Genomic DNA, 24,508 nt, shown 5'->3' on the forward strand with positions numbered 1-24,508 from the left:
AAATGTAACATATTTTCCCCTTGCGATAGCAGTAACATGAGGATAACGACCCTTTAAAACAAAACTAAATCACAAAAATTTAGATTTTATTCTAAGCCCAAACTCTGGGCAGAAATGATAAAAAGAAATACCTACTCGTGTATGTAGACCTTTCTTTTGATTCCACAACACCTTTCAGATATTGCCAGATTTTTCTCCAGTTCTTTATACCAAAACTCAAGAGTTGTAATTTGCCATATCCATTTCCTTATTTCCTATTCTTTCATGAATCCATTCCAAACCAGGTTTTAATCCCATCATTTTTTTAAAAGAACACTTTAACGACTTTAATGATGCCAAATGTAACAGTTGATTCCTAGTCTTCATCTTTTTCAACCTCTCAGCAGATTTTGATACCACTAACGACTCCCTTCCTGAAACATTTTCCTGTCTTGGCTTTTGAGGCATCACACTCTCCTGGGTCCCTCGCCACCAAATCTCTGGCCAGTCCTCAATCTCCCCTGTAGCATCCCCTCTCTTTTCCTGATCATTAAATGTGATCTTTTCTTTACTTTCTCTAAATGATCTCATCTATTTAGTACCACGCCTTTAAATAACAGCTACTCTTCAAAGAGTCTCAAATTCCTAGTCCCAGCTACAAATGAGATGAAGAAGACTATGGGTAAAGCAGATCTGGGGGCAAAGAAAAGGAGTTTTAGACATCTTAAGTTTGAAACATCTATTAGACATCCAAGCATAGAGTCAAATGGAGGTAAGGTGAGAAGTCTGAAACAGATATGTAACTTAGGAGATGTCACCACTTGACATGAGGTGGTGACAGATACATTCACAGAGCACATTTCCTCACCTCCTTCAGGCCTCAACTCAAATGTCATTTTATTAGACAGCCTTCCTTTCATCACCTTACATACAGTAACAAGTCTCTACCCTCCCCAGTCCTCCCTACTGCCCCTATCTGTTTGTTGTTTTTTTTTCTTTTTTCCATGCATAGATAGCACTTACCACCACTGGGCATATTGTATATTCTCTAATTTATTATCTGCCTCCCACCACTAGAACATAAGCTCCATGATGGTAAGGGCTTTGTTTTGTCCACTGCTGTATCTAGCACCCAAAACAGTGCCTATTATGTGGAAATACTTAATAAATACTTGTTAAAGGAATGAATGTGAGGGGATGTGTTTGTGCATACATGATGGAGAGTGCCTGCATGGACCAGTATATGAGGACAGATACTTAGCACTGAGAACAAATATATAAAGAAAATACACTTATTTTAAGAAATACATTTTTTAAATATTAAGAGATTACTATAACAAACACCCATTTACTCACCCCCTAGTTTTAACAAATGTTAACAATGACCTTATTTGCTTCCGATATTTTAATTTATAAAGAAACAAAAAAATTACAGATTTAACTAAAACCTCATCTTCCATCCCTTTCTGTCCTCTAACTACTAGCCTGAAGCTAGCGCATTTCATTCACATGCATTTTAAAAATTTCTACTACGTAAATATACACATCTTTAAGTATGTAAAGATGTTTTGTATGCTTTATGACTTTAATAAATGGTGATGCGCTGAATATACTCCTTTATGGCTTGCTTTCTCACTCATCAAAATGATTTTGAGAATTAGTTACGTTGATACAGATCTACTTGCTTCATCTGAACCGCTGGATAGTATTCCATTAATGAAAGAAACAGTTTCTTTTATCCATTCCCCTACTGAGGGACATTTAGGTTGTTTCCTTTTGGGGGGACTATTATGAACAATGATACAATAAGTTGGCTCATCATCTAGAAATTTTCCACTTTCTTAAACATTTTTAGTATGTCCCCAGCAGATTAGTATGTTAAATCCTAACTTATTTAGGACATTAAGTTATGCTCATTGCTCTGTTGGGATTTTATTTTTTAATAAACATTTCAATATTTTTGCATCAAAAGAATGGATGTATAAAATTCAAGTGGATATTATGAATGTAGGCAAACTGGACTTTTAGTTTATCTGGTGGGTAAAAAATTTATAAAGGATCCTGTATTGCAATCTCAACTCCAGTTCCCAATAAGCCAAATTTGTAAAGATAACAAAATAACCTTCAATAACTTTTGTGATGATAAAAAAGGAGCTATATATGACCATGTGGATACGGTAGAAACCAAAAGGAATATCCTAAAATAAAAAACAAAGACTTAAAGTAAAAGTTAGAAGGGCCCTGGAAGAAAAGAGCCAAGGATACAAGAAGCTTCTTCTAAATTTCTTCTTATACAAAGGTTCAGCAAAAAAGAAAGTAGGAAGAGCCATTGTTCTTAAAATACTTTAAACATTTAACCCATAAAATATCTGCACTGTGGTTTGCCATGGCAAAAACCTTTCTTCTGGAATTACGTGCATGATTTAACTACTTGGTTTGTTAATAACTCCACTTTTCTAAATCAACTTGCTAAATCAAACACTGACATTCCCGAAAAGTTGTAAAACAAGAGCCACTTGTAGAGAATATTAAAAAAATACTCTCAATGAGCTAAAAACTGAGGAGAAAGTCCCAAATTAGCCAAAAATTTGCTGTGCAGATCAAAGCACCTGGACTAAATATCCTTAACTACACATTTTTGCAGTTTTGGAGCATATGACACTCTTAAGTTCTCTTCCAGCTCTAAAATATTCCTGTTCTATTCTAAATCAATCAAAGTCCAAATCACTTAAGGCTTATGGTTCAAAGGTTAAAAAACTAGTAATTCTTGAAAACTTTTGCCACAAGCTTTTATTTTTAAAAATATATTTATTATTTATTAATTTTGTCTGCATCGGGTCTTGGTTGCTGCGCGCGGGCTTTCTCTAGTTGCTGCGAGCAGGGGCTACTCTTTGTTGTGGTGCTCTGGCTTCTCATTGTGGTGGCTAATCTTGTTGTGGAGCACAAATTCTAGGTGCATGGGCTCAGCAGCTGTGGCCTGTGGGCTCTACAGCGCAGGCGCAGTAGTTGTGGCCCACGGGTTTAGTTGCTCTGCAGCCTGTGGGATCTTCCAGACTAGGGCTCGAACCCACGTCCCCTGAGTTGGCAGGTGGATTCTTGACCCCTGCACCACCAGGGAAGGCCCCTTGCCTTTTTTTTTTTAACATCTTTATTGGAGTATAATTGCTTTACAATGGTGTGTTACTTTCTGCTTTATAACAAAGTGAATCAGTTATACATATACATATATCCCCATATCTCTTCCCTCTTGCGTCTCCCTCCCTCTCACCCCTCTAGGTGGTCACAAAGCACGGAGCTGATCTCCCTGTGCTATGCGGCTGCTTCCCACTAGCTATCTATTTTACATTTGGTAGTGTATTTATGTCCATGCCACTCTCTCACTTTGCCCCAGCTTAACCTTCCCCACTCCCCGTATCCTCAAATCCATTCCCTAGTAGGTCTGTGTCTTTAATCCTGTCTTGCCCCAAGGTTCTTCATGATGATTTTTTTTTTTAAGATTCCATATATATGTGCTGGCATATGGTATTTGTTTTTATCTTTGTGACTTACTTCACTCTGTATGACACACTCTAGGACCACCCACCTTACTAAAGATAACTCAATTTAATTTCTTTTTATGGCTGAGTAATATTCCATTGTATATATGTGCCACATCTTCTTTATCCATTCATCTGTTGATGGACACTTAGGTTGCTTCCATTTCCTGGCTATTGTAAATAGAGCTGCAGTGAACATTGTGGTACATGACTCTTTTTGAATTATAGTTTTCTCAGGGTATACGCCCAGTAGTGGGATTGCTGGGTCGTATGGTAGTTCTATTTTTAGTTTTTTAAGGAACCTCCATACTGTTCTCCATAGTGGCTGTATCAATTTACATTCCCACCAACAGTGCAAGAGGGTTCCCTTTCTCCACACCCTCTGCAGCATTTATTGTTTGTAGATTTTTTGATGATGGCCATTCTGACTGGTGTGAGATGATATCACATTGTAGTTCTGATTTGCATTTCTCTAATGATTAATGATTTTGAGCATGCTTTCATGTGTTTGTTGGTAATCTGTATATGTTCTCTGGTGAAATGTCTATTTAGGTCTTCTGCCCATTTTTGGATTGGGTTGTTTGTTTTCTTGATATCGAGCTGCATGAGCTGCTTATAAGTTTTGGAGATTAATCCTTTGTCAGTTGCTTCATTTGCAAATATTTTCTCCCATTCTGAGGGTTGTCTTTTCACCTTGTTTATGCTTTCCTTTGCTGTGCAAAAGTTTTTAAGTTTCATTAGGTCCCATTTGTTCATTTTTGTTTTTATTTCCATTACTCTAGGAGGTGCATCAAAAAAGATCTTGCTGTGATTTATGTCATGGACTGTTGTGCCTATGTTTTCCTCTAAGAGTTTGATAGTGTCTGCCGTTACATTTAGGTCTTTAATCCATTTTGAGTTTATTTTTGTGTATGGTGTAAGGGAGTGTTCTAATTTCATTCTTTTACATGTAGCTGTCTAGTTCTCCCAGCACCACTTATTGAAGAGGCTGTCTTTTCTCCACTGTATATTCTTGCCTCCTTTATCAAAGATAAGGTGACCATAGGTGTGTGGGTTTATCTCTGGGATTTCTAACCTGTTCCACTGATCTATATTTGTTTTTGTGCCAGTAACATACTGTCTTGATTACTGTAGCTTTGTAGTATAGTCTGAAGTAAGGGAGCCTGATTCCTCCAGCTCCGTTTTTCGTTCTCAAGATTGCTTTGGCTATTCGGGATCTTTTGTGTCTCAAACAAATTGTGAAATTTTTTGTTCTAGTTCTGTGAAAAATGTCAGTGGTAGTTTGATAGGGATTGCATTGTAACTGTAGACTGCTTTGGGCAGTAGAGTCATTTTCACTATGTTGATTCTTCCAATCCAAGAACATGGTATATCTCTCCATCTGTTGGTATCATCTTTAATTTCTTTCATCAGTGTCTTATAATTTTCTGCATACAAGTCTTTTGTCTCCTTAGGTAGGTTTATTCCTAGATATTTTATTCATTTTGTTGCAATGGTAAATGGGAGTGTTTCTTTAATTTCTCTTTCAGATTTTTCAGCATTAGTGTATAGGAATGCCAGAGATTTCTGTGCATTAATTTTGTATCCTGCTACTTCACCAAATTCATTGATTAGCTCTAGTAGTTTTCTGGTGGCATCTTTAGGATTCTCTATGTATAGTAACATGTCATCTGCAAACAGTGACAGCTTTACTTCTTGTTTTCCGATTTGGATTCCTTTTATTTCCTTTTCTTCTCTGATTGCTGTGGCTAAAACTTCCAAAACTATGTTGAATAAGAGTGGTGAGAGTGGGCAACCTTGTCTTGTTCCTGATCTTAGTGGAAATGCTTTCAGTTTTTCACCATTGAGGACGATGTTGGCTGTGGGTTTGTCATATATGGCCTTTATTATGTTGAGGTAAGTTCCCTCTATGCCTACTTTCTGGAGGGTTTTTATCATAAATGGGTGTTGAATTTTGTCAAAACCTTTCTCTGCATCTATTGAGATGATCATTTGGTTTTTCTCCTTTGATTTGTTAATATGGTGTATCACATTGATTTGCGTATATTGAAGAATCCTTGCATTCCTGGGATAAACCCCACTTGATCATGGTGTATGATCCTTTTAATGTGCCGTTGGATTCTGTTTGCTAGTATTTTGAGGATTTTTGCATCTATATTCATCAGTGATATTGGCCTGTAGGTGTCTTTCTTTCTGACATCTTTGTCTGGTTTTGGTTATCAGGGTGATGGTGGCCTAGTAGAGTGTGTTCTACTAGGGTGTTGGGTGTGTTCTACTAGGGTGTTGGGTGTGTTCTACTAGGGTGTTGGGTGTGTTCCTCCCTCTGCTATATTTTGGAAGAGTTTGAGAAGGATAGGTGTTAGCTCTTCTCTAAATGTTTGACAGAATTCGCCTGTAAAGCCATCTGGTCCTGGGCTTTTGTTTGTTGGAAGATTTTTAATCACAGTTTCAATTTCAGTGCTTGTGATTGCTCTGTTCATATTTTCTATTTCTTCCTGGTTCAGTCTTGGAAGGTTATGCATTTCTAAGAATTTGTCCATTTTTTCCAGGTTCTCCATTTTTTTAAAATAAATTTATTTATTTTAGTTTATTTATCTTTGGCTGCATTGGGTCTTCATTGCCCCACGTGGGCTTTCTGTAGCTGCGGCAAGTGGGGGCTACTCTTCATTGCAGTGTGTGGGCTTCTCATTGCGGTGGCTTCTCTTGTTGGGGAGCATGGGCTCTAGGCGTGCGGGCTTCAGTAGTTGTGGCACACGGGCTCAGTAGTTGTGGCTTGCGGGCTCTAGAGTGCAGGCTCAGTAGTTGCGGCGCACGGGCTTAGTTACTCCATGGCATGTGGGCTCTTCCCAGACCAGGGATCGAACCTGTGTCCACTGCACTAGCAGGCAGATTCTTAACCACTGCGCCACCAGGGAAGTCCCCAGGTTGTCCATTTTATTGGCATATAGTTGCTTTTGGTAATCTCTCATTATCCTTTGTATTTCTGCAGTGTCGGTTGTTACTTCTCCTTTTTCATTTCTAGTTCTATTGATTTGAGTTTTCTCCCTTTTTTTCTTGATGAATCTGGCTAATGGTTTATCAATTTCGTTTATCTTCTCAAGGAACCAGCTTTCAGTTTTATTGATCTTTGCTATCGTTACCTTCATTTCTTTTTCATTTATTTCTGATCTGATCTTTATGAATTCTTTCCTTCTGCTAAGTTTGGGGGTTTTTTGTTCTTCTTTCTCTAAGTGTTTTAGGCGTAAGGTTAGGTTGTTTATTTGAGATGTTTCTTGTCTCTTAAGGTAGGATTGTATTGCTATAAACTTCCCTCTTAGAACTGCTTTTGCTGCATCCTATAGGTTTTGGGTCATCATGTTTCCATTGTCATTTGTATCTAGGTATTTTTTGATTTCCTCTTTGATTTCTTCAGTGATCTCTTGGTTATTAACTAGTGTATTGTTCAGCCTCCATGCATCTGTATTTTTTACAGATTTTTTCCTGTAATTGATATCTAGTCTCATAGTGATGTGGTCGGAAAAGATGCTTGATACGATTTCAATTTTCTTAAATTTACCAAGGCTTGATTTGTGACCCAAGATATGATCTATCCTGGAGAATGTTCCATGAGCACTTGAGAAGAAAGTGTATTCTGTTGTTTCTGGATGCACTGTCCTATAAATATCAATTAAGTCCATCTTGTTTAATGTATCATTTAAAGCTTGTGTTTCCTTATTTATTTTCATTTTGGATGATCTGTCCACTGGTGAAAGTGGGGTGTTAAAGTCCCCTACTATGAATGTGTTACTGTCGATTTCCCCTTTTATGGCTGTTAGTATTTGCCTTATGTATTGAGGTGCTCCTACGTTGGGTGCATAAATATTTACAATTGTTATATCTTCTTCTTGGAATGATACGTTGATCATTATGTAGTGACCTTTTTTTTTTTCTTTTGTTTTTGTTTTTATTTGCGGTATGTGGGCCTCTCACTGTTGTGGCCTCTCCTGTTGCAGAGCACAGGCTCCAGACACGCAGGCTCAGTAGCCATGGCTCACGGGCCCAGCCACTCCGCGGCATGTGGGATCTTCCCAGACCGGGGCACGAACCCGTATCCCCTGCATCGGCAGGCGGACTCTCAACCACTGCGCCACCAGGGAAGCCTTGTAGTATCCTTCTTTGTCTCTTGTGATAGTCTTTGTTTTAAAGTCTATTTTGTCTGATATGAGAATTGCTAATCAAGTCCAGGAAGCACAGAGAGTCCCATACAGGATAAATCCAAGGAGAGACACACCAAGACATATATTAATCAAACTATCAAAAATTAAACACAGAGAAAAAATATTAAAAGCAGCAAGGGAAAAACAACAAATAACATACAAGGGAATCCCCATAGGGTTAACAGCTGATCTTTCAGGAGAAACTCTGCAAGCCAGAAGGGAGTGGCAGGACATATTTAAAGTGATGAAGGGGGAAAACCTACAACCAAGATTACTCTACCCAGCAAGGATCTCATCCAGATTTGACAGAGAAACTAAAACCTTTACAGACAAGCAAAAACTAAGAGAATTCAGCACCACCAAACCAGCTTTACAACAAATGCTAAAGGAAATTCTCTAGGCAGCAAACACAAGAGAAGGAAAATACCTACAAAAACCCAAAACAATTAAGAAAATGATAATAGGAACATACATATCAATACTTACCTTAAATGTAAATGGATTAAATGCTCCAACCAAAGGACATAGACTGGCTGAATGGATACAAAAACAAGACCCGTATATATGCTGTCTACAAGAGACCCACTTCAGACCTAGGGACACATACAGACTGAAAGTGAGGGGATGGAAAAAGATATTCCATGCTATAAGCTTTTATTTATTTATTTATTTATTTTTTGCGGTACGTGGGCTTCTCACTGTTGTGGCCTCACCTGTTGCGGAGCACAGGCTCCGAATGCGCAGGCTCAGCGACCATGGCTCACGGGCCTAGCCGCTCCGCGGCACGTGGGATCTTCCCAGACCGGGGCACGAACCCGTGTACCCTGCATCAGCAGGCGGACTCTCAACCACTGCGCCAACAGGGAAGCCCGCCAGAAGATTTTAATGGGAGGTGGAGAAGTGGGGGAAACATTTTTTGAGGCCAAAGCTGTAAACCTCGTAAAAAAATCATGTATGAACTTGAGGAAAGACTCCTCATGCATTTCCTCATGTCCATTAGACTGTTTTTTGGGTTTTGGTTTTTTGGGTTTTTTTCCTCCTGGTTTTGAAAACTAGTAGATGCTTTCAATCAAGCCACCTAATCTCCCCAAATCAAAAATAAGCTATAATAACTATACCCTTGAGTATTATCCACACATCAATAATTTAAATCTAACCTTTGTCTGATTCTCTATATACACATTTGGCAGATATGAAAACAAGTTTCCTGCATTGCATGTCTATTTTAGTTTTTCTGAACGAGTTAGAAGTCATTGTACATCTCCTACAGAGATCTAAATTTGCTTTTACTACCTTATAGTCAATGGAAACAAAGATTGTTAAAAGATATAAACCACAACCCATTGCTTAAAATAAGACCCTACCACTAAGATTAGGGAACTTTCTCTATATTCAGGACTGATACTAGATTTAAGAGTAAGAAAATAGGATGGCGGAGTAGAAGGACGTGCTCTTACTCCGTCTTGCGAGAACACCAGAATCATAACTAGCTGCTGGACAATCATCGAAAGGAAGACACTGGAACTCACCAAAAAAGATACACCACATCCAAAGACAAAGGAGAAGCCACAATGAGACGGCAGGAGGGGCGCAATCACAGTAAAATCAAATCCCATAACTGCTGGGTGGGTGACTCACAGACTGGAGAACACTTATACCACAGAAGTCAACCCACTGGAGTGAAGGTTCTGAGCCCCACATCAGGCTTCCCAACCTGGCGGTCTGGCAACGGAAGGAGGAATTCCTACAGAATCAGACTTTGAAGTCTAGTGGGAATTGACTGCAGGACTTCGAAAGGACTGGGGGAAACAGAGACTCCACTCTTGGAGGGCACACACAAAGTAGTGTGCACATTGGGACACAGGGGAAGGAGCAGTGGCCCTATAGGAGACTGAACCAGACCTACCTGCTAGTGTTGGAGCCTCTCCTGCAGAGGCGAGAGGTGGCTGTGGCTCACCATGGGGACAAGGACACTGGCAGCAGAAGTTCTGGGAAGTACTCCTTGGTGTGAGCCCTCCCAGAGTCTGTCATTAGCCCCACCAAAGACCCCAGGTAGGCTCCACTGTTCGCTTGCCTCAGGCAAAACAACCAACAGGGAGGGAACCCAGCCCCGCCCATCAACAGTCAAGCAGATTAAAGTTTTACTGAGCTCTGCCCACCAGAGCAACAGTCAGCTCTACCCACCACCAGCCCCTCCCATCAGGAAACTTACACAAGCCTCTTAGATAGCCTCATCCACCAGAGGGCAGACAGCAGAAGCAAGAAGGACTACAATCCTGCAGCCTATGGAACAAAAACCACATTCACAGAAAGATAGACAAGATGAAAAGACAGAGGGCTATGTACCAGATGAAGGAACAAGATAAAACGCCAGAAAAACAACTAAATGAGGTGGAGATAGGCAACCTTCCAGAAAAAGAATTCAGAATAATGATAGTGAAGATAATCCAGGACCTCGGAAAAAGAAGATGCAAGAAATGTTTAACGAAGACCTAGAAGAATTAAAGAACAAACAGAGATGAACAATACAAAACTGAAATGAAAACTACACTAGAAGGAATCAATAGCAGAATAACTGAGGCAGAAGAACGGATAAGTGACCTGGAAGACAGAATGGTGGAATTCACTGCTGCCAAACAGAATAAAGAAAAAGAATGAAAAGAAATGAAGACAGCCTAAGAGACCTCTGGGACAACATTAAGCGTAACAACATTCGCATTATAGGGGTTCCAGAAGGAGAAGAGAGAGAGAAAGGACCAGAGAAAATATTTGAAGAGATTATAGTCAAAAACTTCCCTAACATGGGAAAGGAAATAGCCACCCAAGTCCAGGAAGCTCAGAGAGTCCCATACAGGATAAACCCAAGGAGAAACACACTGAGACACATAATACTCAAATTGGCAAAAATTAAAGACAAAGAAAAATTACTGAAAGCAGCAAGGGAAAAACGACAAATAACATACAAAGGAACTCCCATAAGGTAAACAGCTGGTTTCTCAGCAGAAACTCTACAAGCCAGAAGGAAGTGGCAATGATATACTTAAAGTGATGAAAGGGAAGAAGCTACAACCAAGATTACTCTACCCAGCAAGGATCTCAATTAGATTCGATGGAGAAACCCTAATCAAAAGCTTTACAGACAAGCAAAAGCTAAGAGAATTCAGCACCACCAAACCAGCTCTACAACAAATGCTAAAGGAACTTCTCTAAGTGGGAAACATAAGAGAAGAAAAGGACCTACAAAAACAAACCCAAAACAATTAAGAAAATGCTCATAGGAACATACATATCGATAATTACCTTAAACGTGAATGGATTAAATGCTCCAACAAAAGACACAGACTTGCTGAATGGATACAAAAATAAGACCCATATATTTGCTGTCTACAAGAGACCCACTTCAGCCCTAGGGACACATAAACTGAAAGTGAGGGGATGAAAAAATATATTCCATGTAAATGGAAATCAAAAGAAAGCTGGAGTAGCTATACTCATATCAGATAAAATAGACTTTAAAATAAAGAATGTTACAAGAGACAAGGACGGACACTACATAATGATCAAGGGATCAATCCAAGAAGAAGATGTAACAATTATAAATATATATGCACACAACATAGGAGTACCTCAATACATAAGGCAACTGCTAACAGGTATAAAGAGGAAATCAACAATAACACAATAATAGTGGGGGCTTTAACACCTCACTTACACCAATGGACAGATTATCCAAAATGAAAATAAACAAGGAAACATAAGCTTTAAATGGCACAATAGACCAGACAGATTTAATTGATATTTATTGGACATTCCATCCCAAAACACCAGACTACACTTGCTTCTCAAGTGCACACGGAACATTCTCCAGGATAGATCACATCTTGGGTCACAAATCAAGCCTCAGTAAATTTAAGAAAATTGAAATCATATCAAGCATCTTTTCTGACCACAACGCTATGAGATTAGAAATGAATTACAGGGAAAAAAACTTAAAAAACACAAACACATGCAGGCTAAACAATATGTTACTAAATAACCAAGAGATCACTGAAGAAATCAAAGAGGAAATCAAAAAATACCTAGAGACAAATGACAATGAAAACATGATGATCCAAAACCTATGGGATGCAGCAAAAGCAGTTCTAAGAGGGAAGTTTATACCTATACAAGCTTACCTCAAGAAACGAGAAAAATCTCAAATAAACAATCTAACCTTACACCTAAAGGAACCAGAGAAAGAAGAACAAAGAAAACTCAAAGTTAGCAGAAGGAAAAAAATCATAAAGATCAGAGCAGAAATAAATGAAATAGAAACAAACAGTAGCAAAGATCAATAAAACTAAAAGCTGGTTCTTTGAGAAGATAAACAAAATTGATAAACCATTAGCCAGACTCATCAAGAAAAAGAGGGAGAGGACTCAAATCAATAAAATTAGAAATGAAAAAGGAGAAGTTACAACAGACACCGCAGAAATACAAAGCATCCTAAGAGACTACTACAAGCAACTCTATGCCAATAATATGCACAACCTGGAAGAAATGGACAAATTCTTAGAAAGGTATAACATTTCACGACTGAACCAGGAAGAAATAGAGAATATGAACAGACCAATTACAAGTAATGAAATTGAAACTGTATTAAAAATCTTCCAACAAACAAAAGTCCAGGACCAGATGGCTTCAAAGGTGAACTCTATGAAACATTAACATAAGAGCTAACACACATCCTTCTCAAACTCTTCCAAAAAATTACAGAGGGAGGAACACTCCCAAACTCACTCTATGAGGCCACCATCCCCCTGATACCAAAACCAGACAAAGATACTACAAAAACAGAAAATTACAGAAAAATATCACTGATGAATATAGATGCAAAAATCCTCAACAAAATACTAGCAAACAGAATCCAACAACACTTTAAAAGGATCATACACCATGATCAAGTGGGATTTATCCCAGGGATGCAAGGATTCTTCAATATACGGAAATCAATCAATGTGATACACCATATTAACAGATTGAATAAAAACCATATGATCATCTCAATAGATGCAGGAAAAACTTTTGACAAAATTCAACACCCATTTATGAAAAGAACTCTCGAGAAAGTGGGCACAGAGGGAAACTACCTCAACATAATAAAGGCCATATATGACAAACCCACAGCAAACATCATTCTCAATGGTGAAAAACTGAAAGCATTTCCACTAAGATCAGGAACAAGACAAGGAGGTCCACTCTCACCACTATTATTCAACATAGTTTTGGAAGTCCTAGCCATGGCAATCAGAGAAGAAAAAGAAATAAAAGGAATACAAATTGGAAAAGAAGAAGTAAAACTGTCACTGTTTGCAGATGACATGATACTATACATAGAGAAGCCTAAAAATGCCACCAGAAAACTACTAGAGCTAATCAATGAATTTGGTAAAGTGGCAGGATACAAAATTAATGCACAGAAATCTCTTGCATTCCTATACACTAACGTTGAAAAATCTGAAAGAGAAATTAAGGAAACACTCCCATTTACCATTGCAACAAAAAGAATAAAATACCTAGGAATAAACCTACCTAAGGAGACAAAAGACCTGTATGCATAAAATTATAAGACACTGATGAAAGGAATTAAAGATGATACCAACAGATGGAGAGATATACCATGTTCTTGGATTGGAAGAATCAATATTGTGAAAATGACTCTACTACCCAAAGCAAGCTACAGATTCAATGCAATCCCTATCAAATTACCAATGGCATTTTTTACAGAACTAGAACAAAAAATCTTAAAATTTGTATGGAGACACAAAAGACCCCGAATAGCCAAGGCAGTTGTGAGAAAGAAAAACAGAGCTGGTGGAATCAGACTCCCTGACTTCAGATTATACTACAAAGCTACAGTAATCAAGACAATATGGTACTGGCACAAAAACAGAAACATAGATCAATGGAACAAGATAGAAAGCCCAGAGATAAACCCACGCACCTATGGTCAACTAATCTATGACAAAGGAGGCAAGAATATACAATGGAGAAAAGACAGTCTCTTCAGTAAGTGGTGTTGGGAAAACTGGACAGGTACATTTAAAAGAATGAAATTAGAACACTCCCTAATACCATACACAAAAATAAACTCAAAATGGATTAGAGACCTAAATGTAAGACAGGACACTATAAAACTCTTAGAGGAAAACATAGAACACTCTTTGACATAAATCACAGCAAGATCTTTTTTGATCCACCTCCTAGAGTAATGGAAATAAAAACAAAAATAAACAAATGGGACCTAATGAAACTTAAAAGCTTTTGCACAGCAAAGGAAAGCATAAACAAGATGAAAAGACAACCCTCAGAATGGGAGAAAATATTTGCAAATGAATCAATGGACAAAGGATTAATCTGCAAAATATATAACCAGGTCATGCAACTCAATATTAAAGCAAGAAACAACCCAATCCAAAAATGGGCAGAAGACTAAACAGACATTTCTCCAAAGAAGACATACAGATGGCCAAGAAGCACATCAAAAGCTGCTCAACATCACTAATTATTAGAGAAATGCAAATCAAAACTACAATGAGGTATCACCTCACACCAGTTAGAATGGGCATTATCAGAAAATCTACAAACAACAAATGCTGGAGAGGGTGTGGAGAAAAGGGAACCCTTGCACTGTTGGTGGGAATGTAAAATGATACAGCCACTATGGAGAACAGTATGGAGGTTCCCTAAAAAACTAAAAATAGAATTACCATATGATCCAGCCATCCCCCTACTGGGCATATACCCAGAGAAAACCATAATTCAAAAAGACACATGCACTGCAATGTTCATTGCAGTACTATTTACAATAGCCGGGTCATGGAAGCAACCTAAATGCCCATCAACAGACAAATGGATAAAGAAGATGTGGTATATATATACAATGGAATATTACTCGGCCATAAAAAGGAAAGCAATTGGGTCATTTGTTAAGACGTGGATGGATCTAGAGACTGTCATACAGAGTGAAGTAAGTCAGAAAGAGAAAAACAAATATCGTATATTAACGCATGTATGTGGAACCTAGAAAACTGGTACAGATGAACCGGTTTGTAGGCCAGAAGTTGAGACACAGATGTAGAGAACAAACGTATGGACACCAAGGGGGGAAAGACGCAGGGGGGTGGGGATGGTGATGTGCTGAATTGGGCGATTGGGATTGACATGTATACACTGATGTGTATAAAATTGATGACTAATAGGAGCTTGCTGTATAAAAAAATAAAATAAAATTCAAAAATTAAGAAGAAAAGAGTTAAGAGAATAAACATTTAAGAGGTTTTTATTCCTATAATGTTTCTTAAGAGAACTGAGACGACCTTAAACACTGGGCAAAAATAAAATAAAACAACTCTTCCTTGCTGTATGTCAATTATATCTCAAAACTGAAAAAAAAGAAAATCTCATCCTCAGTCGTTAAATGCACATAAAAGGGACTGAATAAGCAGAGTTAACTAAGGAATAATTAATAACAGCTAACGTTTACATAGCACTTACTAGGTACTATCCTAAGTTCTTTACAGATATGAAACATTTAATCTTCACAAAAAACCTGTGAAATAAAATACTACTTTATCCTTGTTTCATGCATGAGGAAACTGAGGCACAAAGAGTTAAAGAACTTGTCCAAGACATGCATCTGGAATGCAAATCCAGCAGGTTAGCTGGAGTCCATTCTGTTCACACTATGTTACACTGCCTCTTTATTCTTTCAGCAGAGAATTAATGCTCTCTGACAACACTGGGACCAATACTTTAGAGTAAGGAAAAATAGGAACTCAGGTGTGGTTTTGGTTTCAGTGCAACAAGTCTACCTTGAACACTTTGATTAATTAATAAGACCTAGAAATGGTTCTAATGACATTGGCGATTTCCTTTGAACACAAAACTAACAAATCTATAAAATAAAGGAAAATTCACCAATGGGAAAAGGGCAAGTATCTGTGAGCCTGAACAGTCTTGCTAAAACACCAAACCAAATCTTGAAACAAGGTTAAGCTGGACATCAGATTATGGAAGAGTACAAAAACCCTTCTTGCCATCACTATCAATACCACATGAGGCCTGTAAAACTTTCTTGCTACCATGATCTTCTTCCTCCACCATAATCTCTCCACTGTCACATGTAATCATCAAATCAAAATGCAAAGATAGCATGAAAGAATAGGGTATTTTGTATATGAATGGCTGTTGACAAGTAGGGGTCACATAGCTGCAAATAACTCTTTTAGGATACAAATGAGATACCGTCAGCATCCATTTTTCGAATTACCTATTTAAACATTTTAAACGAATACTGCTACTACCTTAAAACTGCAGATTTTTCTAAAAGAAAATTTGGAATTGAAAGGTATTTACAGATAATAAACTAACACATATATAGTGTTTTCTTACATGTTCTGGAACATGATTCTAAATTCATTTAACCATCACAATTACTTATAAGGTAGATGCTACTATCACTCTCATTTTACAATTGTGAAACTGAGGCACAGAGAAGTTATGTTACTTTCTCAAGGTCACAAAGCCAATAAGTGTCAGAGATAGGATTAATATCCAGACACTCCGGCTCCAGAGTCTGTGCTTTGAACCACTTGGCTATACTGATCTTAACCACTACACAATACAGATCTATTTTACTATCTTATTGAGGGGGTTAAAAACATTTTCAGACTCCTAAAATTTGTGTTGTATCCAGTCACATATCAATACACTCCATTTCTTTTTCTTGTAGCTTTACCTAAAGCTTCAGTATTTCTCTTCTTGCTAGCTTAAAAGAAGAGAGCACATAAGAGCTCAATAAATGTAAATTATTTTAGGAAGTATGTAGTTCTAACTATGGTCATAACAGCTTTGCTTGTAATATAAAAAACTTAGAATCTAAATGTCTTACAATAGAAGATGGAATAAATTGTGGCACATCCACTTAATGTAGTAATATTTAGCCATTCAAAGCTGTTATATATGAAAAGATGTTAAACCTCCACAATAATCAAAGAAATGCAAATTAAAATTAGAATGATTTCTTCTTATTAGATAGTCAATAATTAAAAAGGGATTGATAACAACCAGTGTTGGTGAGGTACAGGACCTGGGAAAGGGCATTCTTATACAGTACGGTTGCTGGGAATATAAACTGTCACAACTTTTTCAGAGCAATCTGTCAACACTTCTCAAAATGTACACCATACCCATCAATTCTAGTTACAATTATTTACTCTTCCAGAAACACTCCAATAAATATACAAAGAAAAAGGCACAAAATTGATCAAAGCAGCATTATGAGTAATGGGAAAAACTGGAAATAACTTGTATTCATCACTCTTCATTTGTATTTTCTGGAATACTATACAATCATTGAAAGAATTAAGTAGAGAGTTATATTAACTGACAAAGATGGATAGTTAAAAAAAAGCTTATATCAGAATATATTGAAATTTCCAATTTTTGAAAAATAAAGGATGAATTTATCCATATTACATATACTCCACATATGTGCACACAAAAGGGTCTGGAAGGATACAAGCCAAATTGTTAATTGTTAATCCTGGCAAAGGATCACAAAAGATGGAAGCAGGAACAAGAACTTTCGCTCTTTACTTCCTAGATGTATGATTTGCTCCCCTCCCCCTCTCAATTTTTTTTTGACTATATATTTCTTTTTAAAATTTAAAACAGCAATTAAAAAAAAAAGATAATTACAATTACAGATCATGCATGGCCTTAAGGCTACTGGAAGGACTCTGGCTTTTACTAAGAGTGAGATGGGAAGCCATTAAGGGTTGTAAACCAAAGAGAGATATGATCTAATTTGTTTTGCTATGTGAAGAATAGGTTGTAGGAAGAAGTAGAAGCAGTGATCAGCTAAACCAGGGGTCTGGCAAACTACGGCTTGTGTTTGACCCAAGGCCTGTTTGTACAACTGAGCTAAGACTGGTAAAAAGGTTGTTTTTAAAACAAAGGATGAATTTGCGACAGAGCCTGTATATGACCTGCAAAAGCTAACTTATCATTTAGCCCTTTATTCAAAAGTTTGCCTAACTCCTGAATTAGGAGACCACTGCAATAATCCAGTTAAGAGATGATTATGGCTTGGATCAGGGCTGCAGCACGTGGAGAAGCTGAGAAGTGTTCAAGTTCAAAATATGTTTTGAAATGAAAGTCAACAGAATTTACAGAAGAAGTGAATGAGAGGTAGAAGATAAAGGTTAAGGATTACTCCAAGGATTTTTAGTCTGAGTAACTAAAGAGTGGAATTTCCTTTTACTAGAGGAGGAAAATTATGGGGATAAGTAGATTTGGAGAGGGACACTAGGAGTTCAGTTTTGGACATGTTAAATTTGAGATAACCTATTTGATAAGATATCCAAGAAGAGATAATGAATTAGAAAGATGGGGGGGGGGGGGACACAGAAATTTAGAAGTCATCCACACATAGCCTGTATTTAAATGATTAAATCATCAATGAAGTGAGTTTAGATTTAAAGATAAATGGTCTGAGGACTGAACCTTGGGGCACTCTGTTGTGTTGCAGTTAGGGAATTGGGAAGAAATTAGCAAAGGCAGAAGGGGAACAACTGGTGAGGTAGGAGGAAAAAAGCCAGAGAGCACAGAGGATAGAGACTGAATCTTCTCTTCCTGCCACTGTTTCAAGAAGGGAGAAGTGATCATCTATGTCTAAATGTACTAAAAAATTAAGATGAAGAGTTGATCACTGGATTCAACAAGTGCAATCTTGGTGGAATGATGGAGACAAAAGCCTAACTGGAAAGAGTCAAAGTGAGGAAGGAGACAGAATACAGTCAACTCTTGAGATGTTTTATTATAAAGAACAATCAAATGGGGGAACAGATGGAGTGGGATATAAAGAGCAAGAAGCTTTGTAAAGATGGGAGGTATTGTAACATGCTTTTGCATGCTGGAGGAAATAACCCACTAGAGAATGAAAAACTGATGATTCAAAAAAAAGTAGGGAGGATTGCTGAATCTATGTCTCAAATAGGTGAGTATACAGGATCTAGTGCACAAGTGGAGGGGTTACCCTTGGTGAGTGCATCACTTTTGCAGTAAGGGGGAAAAATTATTTAATTACAAAAAAAAAGAAACCTTTTTGCACAGCTCTTTTTGAAAGTACAACTAAATTACTTTCCTAAAAATAAAATATCTGACATCTTTAAAAAATCTATTTTTTAATTCAGTAATTGTGCTAGGCTGTTTCCCAAAGATTTATTTTAAATTATGCTCTTTTCATCCATGGCTAATTTTATCAGTGCAAAAGAGTCACTTACCATACTGTTATTGAGATTCTTGTCAACTTTGCAGAATGTGTGTGGTGGACTTTCTCCTTTACTGGGTATAATAATACATATGTCTGTAACAGCCAACGTATTCTGAGTCATGTTTTCAGAGGCTCTTCGGTAAGTGATATAAATTCTTTGTGATGAGGTACTGCCGCTAATATTTGCAGGGCGTCCGTAAGGAGTACTCTGGATAACTTCACACCCCTGTTTCAATCTTTCTTTCCAGTCATATAAAACCCTAAAAAATAAATAAAATAAATTAGTACACAATTACAAAGCACCTGCAAATATGAAAGGTAATATTGTCAGGAATCATAAACTGATCCTTAAATGTAGCAGATATTCCAATTGTACTGCAAGTTTGAATGCACCATCCCATATAAAATTAAAGAATAACTGGGAACTTCTCTTGTGGCACAGTGGTTAAGACTCCGTGCCCCCAATTCAGGGGACCCCGGGTTCAATCCCTGGTCTGGGAACTAGATCCAACATGCATGCCGCAACTAAGAGTTTGCATGCCACAACTACAGAGCCAGCGAGCTGCAACTAAAGGAGTCCTCAAGCTGCAACTAAGGAGCCCAAGTGCCGCAACTAAGGAGCCTGCCTGCCACAACTAAGACCCAGCGCAACCAAATAAATAAATAAATATTTTTAAAAATAAAATTAAATTAAATTAAAAATTAAAGAGTAACTGTTTTCCCTACCAAAAATTAATAATGTAAGGAAAATTTATATTAACCTCTGTTTATTGACATAAACCACAGAATAGCAATTTTGTGCAAAGGTACTTATTTTAGCATTCCATTTAAGAGATAGATAGCTAGATAGACAGATGGACAGATAGGTGTATGTATGTACGTATGTCTCTAAAACCAAGCATCATCTTTAGAAAAAGCAACCTTGTATTTTGACCAAAGTTAAAATTTTACAAAAGGCTCCTTGCCATACAGTAGAGAACTTGCACACTTTTACCTCCAATATTTCCTTCAGCTTTAAGAGAGAGTTTTAAGGCTTTCAAAAGAGTAAATGACCTTAAGTCTATCTTTCATCAAAAGTACAAGTGAAAGTTTCCCCCTTCTCCTTTATGGTAAAATCATACGTTTTTAATAAAGGACAGGCCAGGCACCCATTCCTTAAGTTTTCTAAATACTATTACTTAAAGTACTCTGGAAAACAAAGAAAACATCATGCTTGAATAATATTAGTTTATTCCCTCACAGAATTCACTAATATGTACTTTAATGCTAAGTCTTCGGCATTAGCAAAAAAAATTAAAGCCCTATTATATTAAATGTTTCTTTATTTGTTATAAAAATTATTATAGAAGGTAATGTCCCCAACATCAATCAGTATTCCCTTTTATAAAATCCCATTATACAAATAAAATTTAGTGTAAAAAATTGGTCAAATTATTTCTTTCTAATATAATTTTTAATTTCCCTTTTGTTTCAGCTGTCAGCAAACTTAAAAATTTTTTTCTTTAAACATTCTATTTTGAAAGTTTAGAGTGAAATTTGATGCTTAATCATAGCAGCTATGTATATCCCAATGTTAGCCTAATTGCTTACTCCTCCTCCTCTTGATCTTGCTTTTCTGTCTTGTTTTTTCTTAATCCTAAAAAATGGCATTGTCAAACTATTATATATAGAATGGATAAACAACAAGGTCCTACTGTATAGCACAGGAAACTATATTCAATATTGAGGTAAACTATAATGGAAAAGAATATAAAATATATATATATATGTATAACTAATCACCTTGCTGTAAAGCAGAAATTAACACAACATTGTAAATCAACTATACTTCAATTTTAAAAAATAAATAAGTAAAAAAAATTTTAAAGGCATTATAACAGAGAAGTTAGACATATCTGAATTCGAACCCCTACCACCTGGTACCAGCTGTATTATCTTAGGCAGTTACTTAACTTCTCTGATCCTTATACTATTCAACTATAAAATTTAAAAATCTAACTCATAGGATCTTGGCAGAATTAGATGAGAGTACAAGTAGGGTCTCCCAAATAATGTCTGGCGTACAGATGTTCAACTGAAAACAAGAAAAGAAAAATACAACACACAGAACAACAAACCACTATTTACTACCTCAAATTCTTAAAAGATATGGAATATAAGTACATTTTATATATAAGCTACCTATTTTCCTTAATCAGGTATTGTGCTGTTGCATATATTACTTGTATCACTATTTTTGATTTTTATATTGTTGGGTAACTTTTCTTATCTATTTAAACTATAAGCTTAGTTTTAAGGCAATAATGATGTTATATCCTCCACAATGACAAATATATGAAAATAGCCATAAGAGTGGTTAATTTATTCATTCCAGTCCAAGTCCTTTCCTGTTGGAGAATCCTTCCTATGCCTGGAAAATTCCTCATCTCTAATTTAGGCAGCTCCAACACCTTGTCTAACAAGAATCTGCAACATTCCCTTCATTTTATTTGCAAACTAGAACTCTGACAGTGATCACTGATCATAGGAGCAACTTAACGTAATCTTTTAAAAATAAGGTCTAATAGCTGGCTTATTTTCCCAAATATGTAAACTTCATATGAAGCAATATTATACCTGTTCTGAAACCCACTTAAAGTTACTGTAATTAATTCATGAATTAACACAATAAAGACTGCGTTTAATATAACTTTTATCAAACATTAAGTAATAGAATTTTAAAAGTAGAAGAATGTTCAGGAGCTCTTCCAATTCATCCTATCTCCCCTTAGGTATGAGTAAACATGGCTATTCACTTTCAGACTTAATATATTGGGAGATGGAACTTTTATAGCCCTTCTACTGATGTTAGTAGGGACATTGCTATCGTCCTTATTTTTAACCAGAATATTTTAAGTTAAGCCTATCCCCTTTTGCAACAGAGCCATGGAAACAAGGAAGTTAATCTTCATTCCCTATAAACCCTTCATCTATCATGAAGACATTATTAGAGCTACTCTTAGCCTACCTTTGGCCTTTTTCTTTCAGTTTTTCAGGGAGAATCTTCTACATAAATAAATACATATGTATATATATTTTTACATTTATATATTCCTCTTTTACATATATATTCCTCTTTTTTTAAAAAAACCCAATCGTTGCAGAAATTGACAAGGTGATCCTAAAATTCATAGGAAAATTCAAGGGACCCAGAATAACCAAAACAATTTTGAAAAAGAACAAACTTGGAAGACTCACACTTCCTAATGTAAAAACTTACTACAAAGCCACAGTAACTAAAACTGTGTAGTACTGGATAGGAGAGACATACAGACAAATGGAATAGAATTGAGAGTCCAGAAATAAAGCCATACATTTATCACCAATTTTTGAAAATGGGAAAAGAATATTCTCATCAACAGACGGTGCTGGAAGTGGATATCCATATGCCAAAGAGTAAGGTTGGACTCTTTCCTCAACATATACAAAGATTAACTCAAAATGGATCAAAGATCTAAATGTAAAGGCTGAAACTATAAAACTCTTAGACAAAAACTTAAATGTAAATCTTCGTAACTCTGGATTAGTTAAAGCCTTCTTAGATACAACACCAAAACATAAGCAACAAAAGAAAAAAATACATAAATCAGATTTCATCAAAATAAAAACTTTTCAGCTCCAAAGGATACCATAAAGAAAGTGAAAAGACAACCCACAGAATAAGAAAAAATATTTGTAAACCATTTATATGATAAGGAACTTACATGTAGAATATATAAAGAACTCCCAAAGCTGAACAATAAAAAGACAACCCAATTTAAAAATGGGTAAAGGATTCTGAATAGACATTTCTCCAAAGATATATAGATGGCTAATAAGCACATGAAAAGATGCTCAACATCATTAGCCATCAGGTGAATGCAAATCAAAACTACAGTTAGATACCATCTCATACCCACTAGGAGAGCTATAATCAAAATGATAATATAAAATGTTGGCTAGGACTGGCAGAAATCAGAACCTTCATACACTGCTGATGGGAATGCAGAGTGGTACGGTAAGACACACTGGCAGTTCCTCAAAAGGTTAAACACAGAATTACCATATGACCCAGCAATTCCACTCCTAAGTACATATACAAGAGAAATGAAAACATTTCTGTATGAAAACTTGTACATTAACATTTCCAGTAGCATTACTCAGAAGAGCCAAAAAGTAGAAACAACTCACATGTCCATCATCTGATGAATGGATAAATAAATTGTGGTAGACCCATAAGATGGAGTATCATTCAGCCATATAAAGGAATAAAGTACAGACACATACTACAACATGGATAAACCTTGAAAACATTATGCTAAGTGAAAGAAGCCAGCCACAAGGTAACCATATACAGTATGATTCTACTCATATAAAATGTCCAGAATTAGGCACATCCACAGAGACAGAAAGTAGACTGGTGATTGTCTACAGCTGAGGAAGTTAGGGAGAATTAGACAGAAACTATAATGAATACAGGATTGTTTATTTTGGGGGCATGATAAAATGTTATAAAATTTATTGTGGTGATGGTTTCACAACTCTATAAATATACTAAAAACAACTGAATTGTATAATTTAAATGGGTGAGTTGGATGGTATGAATTATAACTCAGTAAAGCTATTATATGAAAAGGGAGCCCCAAGTTCAACACAATATCCTAAATAAGGCACTAATTTACCCAAGATCCTTGTTTGATGCATACAGACTTAAGTACCCAACTATAATGATCATTATAACCGATCCTTAAAAGCCACCTTTTTCTCATACTTTAAAAACAATAAAAAATGTTATGAGCAGGATAATACATTAATTTCTGATATTTTCCTACAAATGTTTTTCAAATTATCTCTTTTTTTTTTTTTTTTTTTGCGGTACGCAGGCCTCTCACTGTTGTGGCCTCTCCCGTTGCAGAGCACAGGCTCTGGACGCGCAGGCTCAGCGGCCATGGCTCCCGGGCCCAGCCGCTCCGTGGCATGTGGGATCTTCCCGGACCGGGGCACGAACCCGTGCCCCCTGCATCGGCAGGCGGACTCTCAACCACTACACCACCAGGGAAGCCCTTTTTTTTTTAAAGATTTTTTTGATGTGGACCATTTTTAAAGTCTTTATTGAATTTGTTACAATATTGCTTCTGTTTTATATTTTGTTTTTTTGGCCGCGAGGCATGTGGGATCTTGGCTCCCTGACCAGGGATCGAACCCGCACCCCCTGCATTAGAAGGCAAAGTCTTAACCACTGGACCGCCAGGGAAGTCCATCTCCTATCTTTAATAGAAAGAAACTCAGACAAAAATGCTAGAACCTGTAGAATGAAGAGACACTGAAAAGATATAAGGAACACAGGAAGAGAATACAGGATTCTGGATATAAACGTGTCTATTTTTCTAAAGCAGCCATGTATCTATTAATAAACAAATTGAACAGTTAACTTCAAAATCTATAAGGTGTATTATTTGGAT

At 36.7% G+C, this 24,508-nt stretch overlaps 1 protein-coding gene across 8 annotated transcripts in view; it reads right to left on the minus strand.

Moving 5' to 3' along the window:
• The window catches only part of DENND4A (DENN domain containing 4A), a 131,632-nt gene that overhangs the window by 70,664 nt on the left and 36,460 nt on the right, over positions 1-24,508 (minus strand). For all 8 annotated transcript variants that reach the window (XM_033851842.2, XM_019948500.3, XM_033851840.2 and 5 more), the window contains exon 4: positions 19,039-19,288. In XM_033851842.2, the coding sequence (XP_033707733.1) occupies positions 19,039-19,288 (250 nt within the window). The remainder of the gene's footprint in view (positions 1-19,038; positions 19,289-24,508) is intronic.

Source organism: Tursiops truncatus, chromosome 2, assembly GCF_011762595.2.
Source record: "Tursiops truncatus isolate mTurTru1 chromosome 2, mTurTru1.mat.Y, whole genome shotgun sequence".
NCBI classification, from domain to species: Eukaryota; Metazoa; Chordata; class Mammalia; order Artiodactyla; family Delphinidae; genus Tursiops; species Tursiops truncatus.